This window comes from Frankliniella occidentalis, unplaced genomic scaffold (assembly GCF_000697945.3).
Source record: "Frankliniella occidentalis isolate FOCC.00 unplaced genomic scaffold, Focc_3.1 Scaffold29, whole genome shotgun sequence".
Taxonomy (NCBI): Eukaryota; Metazoa; Arthropoda; class Insecta; order Thysanoptera; family Thripidae; genus Frankliniella; species Frankliniella occidentalis.
In genome coordinates, this window is record NW_026267159.1 from 1,740,865 (window position 1) to 1,746,591 (window position 5,727).

General features: G+C 62.0%; 1 protein-coding gene across 1 annotated transcript in view; it reads right to left on the bottom strand.

Moving 5' to 3' along the window:
- The window catches only part of LOC113213806 (uncharacterized), a 71,073-nt gene that overhangs the window by 10,356 nt on the left and 54,990 nt on the right, over positions 1-5,727 (bottom strand). Inside the window, exons 4-9 of the mRNA XM_052265691.1 lie at positions 5,297-5,485; positions 3,488-3,656; positions 2,634-2,891; positions 1,718-1,957; positions 1,125-1,315; positions 339-521 (exon numbers count right to left, since the gene is read on the bottom strand). Of these exons, the coding sequence (XP_052121651.1) occupies positions 339-521; positions 1,125-1,315; positions 1,718-1,957; positions 2,634-2,891; positions 3,488-3,656; positions 5,297-5,485 (1,230 nt within the window). The remainder of the gene's footprint in view (positions 1-338; positions 522-1,124; positions 1,316-1,717; positions 1,958-2,633; positions 2,892-3,487; positions 3,657-5,296; positions 5,486-5,727) is intronic.

Below are 5,727 nucleotides of genomic sequence, written 5' to 3' on the forward strand. Positions count from 1 at the left end.
TCCACGAGGCGTTTACTTATTTCGGACAGCAAGTGAACATTTCGGTCCACGGTCAAACATTCTGAAAAGCTAATACCTTCAACTTCAACTTCAATGGCACCCTGATAAAAGTCCGTTTAAATGTGTGTGGGCTGGACCCCTGCCAACCGTAGGGTAGGCCACCCGCTAAGCTTCGCTGCACCACACTACAATACATTGCCTACCCATCCGGCGTTTACCGCCCCACTCATCACATGTCACACATTTTGACTACTAAACTTCAAATGTCTAATTCTGCGAAATCGTTACATATAATTCAATTTGGCCCGTTTCATGGTCAAAGTTCCGAATCCCTAAATGGAAACCCAACTTTCCGCGTCCTCTCGCTGGCTGGTACCCACCTTGCTGGCGCCTTGCTTCATGAGCCAGCCCTTCTTGATGTTGAGCAGGTCCTCGGCCGGCAGGTCGACGCGCAGCTCGGAGCTCGGCGAGTAGCGCTGCGTCGACACGTCCAGGCCGCAACCGTCCGGATCACCGCGCACCTGCGGCAACAGAGCATGAGCTGAGCACGGGGGGGCTCGGGGGGCGAGCGAGTCCGCACACTTCACTCCGTGTTCGCCTAGTCGGGCGTGACTGCCGCGCCAGGACGCACGCCCCGGGCGCGGCACGGCGACAGCCCAGGCGAATAGCCGATTAAAACTTGTGGCTCGCTCGGCTGGGCGTGGCCGGTGCTGCGGGCCAAACACACACACACACACACGCGCGCGCGCGCGGGACGCAGGAGCGAAACCGCGTTGTTTGGCAAAGCGTCAAACGGCTGGGGGCAGGAGCGGCTCCGCGCTGCTCGCGCGTCCACTGATGGCCGAGCGAGCAGCGCCGGACGCCAGTCCCGCCCCGCAGGAAGTAAGAGCTTTAAGTGATTTAAAACATAACTTTAGATTCAAATCCAGTTAGTAGTGTAGTTTCGGTACAGGTGGTAGTGTGTAATAGGGTATACCACTGAGACAAAAACCGAAACGTGAACAGGGACAACACGCTTGCGGCTGCGGCTCCCGAATTCTGACTGGTCAACGGTGACCTGTCTCAGTCAGCCAATGAGCTCGCGTGGTTGAGGCGCACAAATGGTGCTCGCACCAGACCCTTACCTGCTTGCCGCCATCGCCGTCCCTCGTGGGCTGCAGCTGCGAGGCGGCCTGCGTTCCCGTCCGCCCGCACGACGTCCTGCTGCTCCTCGTCCTGGTGATGGAGGCCGCGATGTCCTTGAGCTTCTCGCCGCGCTTGCACTCGTTGGCGATCTCCCTGAAGAGCACGCGGCGCGCCGCCTCCTCCTTCTCGTCTGGGGGAGGACAAGCAGAGAGGGACACGGTGGTCGTCAGGAAAGGTGCACTCAGTAAAACCGTTTCTTTGAAGGAACAAAATCGTGACTTTGACGAAATTTTCGTTGAAATGAAGGAAAATTACCTTCAGAGCTCAAACAAAATTTGTTCAATTTGACAAAACTTACGAATTTTTAAAAATACAGCTTTTTGTCATCTGAACAGAAAATTTGACTCTAATTTCTCCCACGAAATTTTCGTCAAAGTAAATAGAATTTCCTTTTCCAAAAGATACGGTTTGTGGGAAAGCGTCGGTTGATGGTTGAGGTGAGCGGGCGTGTTGGTGCGGGGTGCACTAGTAAGCGACGGGGGCGGGGGCTGCAGCAGCTGGGGGCGGGCGGCCCGGGGGCGGCCGCACTTACCTCTGCTGTCCGGCGACAGCTTGGCCTCGCGCCACGACGGCAGGATGCTGGCGAAGTCCTCTGAAAAGCTGCGGCCCGCCTTGAGCCCGCGCTCCGCTCGCTCCCGCTTGTCGCGGCTCTGCACTCGCCGCGTCCTGTTCTTGTCCTCGCTGGCGATCTTGTCCCGGGTGGGCGGCGACCCCGACGAGGCGGGCTGGTCCCGGTACACCGGGGTGTGCACCTGGCTGGGCGGCAGCGGCACTGCAAGCAGGAGGTGGGCGCGCTACAGGGGGTGTGCCTATGGGCGTGGCGGGGGCGGGGCAAGCTGGCAGGTGTGTCCACTACGTCAGGGGTGTGCCTACAAGGGTGCACGTGCACTGGGTAGCGGTAGGGGGAGGGGGACAGGCACAATCACACGGGCCCGAAGGTCAAAGGCGAAGGGTTACCTCACCTATGCCGCCGCCGATGCACTTCTCACCGGCGGCGGCTGCCTGGCGGCTGCAGCCTCGGAGGCCGTAACTACTACCGCCTTTCATCCTCCCCCCCCCCTGCCGGGCACCCGGGCATCACTTCTCACCCGCCGCGGCTGTCCTATCGTATCCAGGCATTACTATCCGCCAGGAAGAGGAGTGGACACCGCGGGGCCGGCCGGGCGGGGCGGGGCGGGGCAGCCGAGCCGGGCCCAATGCTGGGGCCCGCGGGCGCGGGGCCCGGGCCCGGTGGGCCGCGAGGTGGGACGTGGTGTCATAACACGTGGGCTTTAAGAGATAAGCCAAGCCTCTGTCGGTACTGCCGCACAGGGCATTACGCTCCACTCACATTTACGCAAGAGATAAATAAAAACCAAACACACAGATACACTGACACTCACACACAGACACTGGCGGGCGGGCGTGCTTCCCCGGCCAAAAGGTAAACGTCGTAAAAACCGACTTACCTTTCCGCGCATCCGCGGGCGTGGTGATGGTCGAAAAGGACGTCGTCAGCGAGGGCGCGTCCACGACGTCGCGCGTCGGGAACACGTCGTCGTCGTCATCGTCGTCGTCATCATCGTCGTCGTCGTCCACGACGCCGTCGTGACGGGCGTCATCCTGGCCCGCGTCCTGGAGGGGCAGCGAGAGGGGCCGCACCCCGGCCAGCCCGTCCGAGTCCCAGGCGCCGAACCTCGTCCGCACGTCCGACACCGAGCTCGACACTGCGGAGACAAAGTCACAGGTTCAAACCCCTTTTGCCCGGAAGTTTTTAGCGTTTAACGACACGAGAGGGTTCGAAGGGGGAGTGGCCAAAGGCGCGCGACGCCCCGCCACGCACTTAGCTCGCCATAACTACACGTCAAGCGGTACGACTTTAGACGCTAGTTGTGGGGCGTGTCTGCTGGGCGGGGCGCGCGGGGCGCGGCGGGGGCAGCCGGTGCTGCGGGGCGCAGCAGGACAGTCCTAATGACAGTGTTACCCGGCAGGCCCGGGGCCCGGGGCCCGGCCCGCGAGGAGCTCGGCGAGGAGCTTGGCCATTCCCATCCACTCCGCGCTGCTCAGCGCTGCCCAGCGCGCGACCAGCTCTTTTTATAGGGCCATTCTAGGCCCGCAGGCCTGCAGCCCTGCCTGCAGCCCTGCCTGCAGCCCTGCCTGCAGCATTAGGGGCCCTCCGGCCGAGCCTCCCGTATCCGGGCCTGCAGCAGCGGCAGGACGCAGGGCCTGCACCTGCGCCGACCTGCACGGCTCTCCCTCCTACCGCACTGCTTGTAGTATCCGGGACTCGGCAGCGAGGCCTCCGGACGTCGTGTATACTCACCGCGGAGAGGCGCGGGCTGGGCCGCGGACGTCGACAGCGACTTGGTGGCGGGCTGGGGACCGGCGGGGGCGGCGGAGGCCGGCGACTGCGACCGCCCCGTCGACGACCCCAAGCCGGAGCCAAGCCCGCCCAGGGCGCCGGGCAGGGTGGCGGTGCGCTTGTGGCGGCCCTGCGACAAGAGACAATTAGGCAATGTTTAGCGAGTGCAGAGTCCAGTTTATTCATCGCATCTTTTCTCCCACCAACCAAAACACCCACGTATTATTTCAACCCATGCACCCGTGGTGGACGACGGGCACGATGTACTAAACGATCGACAACAGAGAGAACCCGAGTCCAAAGGTAGATGGAAACTGCAAGCGCGCGGAGCGCTGGCGGCCCGGCGGCGGGGCCATGGCGATTCTGCGAACGGTTCAGTCGACCAGCGCAGAGCGGCTCTCGCAGAGCGCAGCGGGCCGCGGCCGACCGGGGCGTTTGCAGAGTTACGACTTGAAGACTGCCGGACGGAAAGCCAGCCGGCAGCTGGGGGGTGGCGGGGCGGGGCTGGGCGGGGCAGGGCCGGCAGCAAAGAGGCGCAAGCAGAAGGCAGGCGGGGACAGAATTAACGCGCGAAAAGAGAGGAATCGAGAGCGTTGCAGTGGCGGCGGCGGCAGCAACCTGGGGCACCGAGGACTCAAAGTGAGGAAGGAAGCAGAGTGATGTGAGGCCTGGGGAGGGAGGGGGGTGCATCGCCGCGGACACGGCCCAACGTGACGGGGGCCGGGCGGGCCGGGCCGGGCCCGGAGCAGGAAACTGGAGAGTGATACCCATAACTCATGGAAACCAATACTACTGCCACCGCGGCCGCCACCACCACCACCACCGACCACCACCGCCGCCAACGGCGAGTCGACGAGAAAGTGCACAGCGTCGTCAGAGCAGCAGGGTTTCTGCGTGATCCCGCGTCGGATCAGATGTGGGTTCGTCCGCAGAGTGGTGGGCAGTGGCGGCAGCGGCACCAACAAGCACCGCCAAGTGCGTTACAAACGAAAGTCACCCGCCGCCGCCGCTGCACTCGTGCATTGCAATTATAAATGCATCGCAAAGCCAGGCGGCCCGGGCCTCGCCGGCCTCGCGGCGGCGGGGAAAAGAAACACACGAGAAAAATAAAAAGGGGCAGGCTTACTGGACCTTAAAATCCGGTCAATCGAGTACCACGACGCAATGGCCCTCGGCCGGGTCGGCCGGGCCTGTGCCCGCAGAGGGACAGGTCGGCGGGGCGGGGCCGGGCGGGGCGGCCCTTCTGTCCCGTGTGCAAGTGACCCAGATATCCCGTCTTCCGTTGGAACGCCGCGCCACGCCGCGCCACGCCACGGCTTAATATCCAGCTAATTTGCTGACCTACCTCGACCAGTCGAATCCTCCCCGTTACGTTTTAATGTGGCCCATCAGACGCATCCCATTCGAAACGGAAACCTCGCCGAACCAGACCGGGGCCCCCCCTTGGCTGGCCCGGCCGCCCGACCCCTTGGCCATTCACTTTCGGGGGAAAGGGGGGGAGGGGGAGTATTTAAATTAGGTGACGACGACCCAATTGGGGCGAGGATGCGACAATGAGAAAGCGACCCCCTGAAACGAGAGTAGAAGCGAAAGCAAAAACTGTATGACGGGAGACAAGAATATCTGTGTTGCTACCTTCCCGCGCACATGCACGGCGGGCGGCGGGGTGATACATGTGCGAAACAGCAGAGGGACTGCTGCTGCGCAATCAACGTCTAAAAACTCGCACCTGTATCTCTTTTTGTCAGTACAGAAATCAAACCTCCTTACCTTGCTTCGCGGAAAGACCTTTAGGACGTCGCCCCACCAGCGGCACTCCTCCCGGCACGTGCCCTTGACGAAGGTGACCGAGTCCGCGGCGGTGATGGCCAGGGAGAAGGCGTTGCCCGTCACCGTCTCCGCGTCCGACACCTCGAGCACCTTGTTCATGTCGATGGAGGCCTGCGGCACCGTCTCCGGCTGCAACAAGTAAAAGCGAACATGAGGAATGCTGCAAAGTTTTGTCAAACAACAAAAATATATACATAAAAGAAAATATCGTCTCCTATACGTCTGAAAGTGTTAACGTTTACGATAAATGAGTGGCCACGCCCGCAGGCGCAGTGTTCTCCTGAGCGGCTTGCCGCGCACCGCCACGTTTGGTCGTTGTCCGCTAAATATACGTCCGTACTGCCGCACAGGGCATTACGCTCCACTCACAT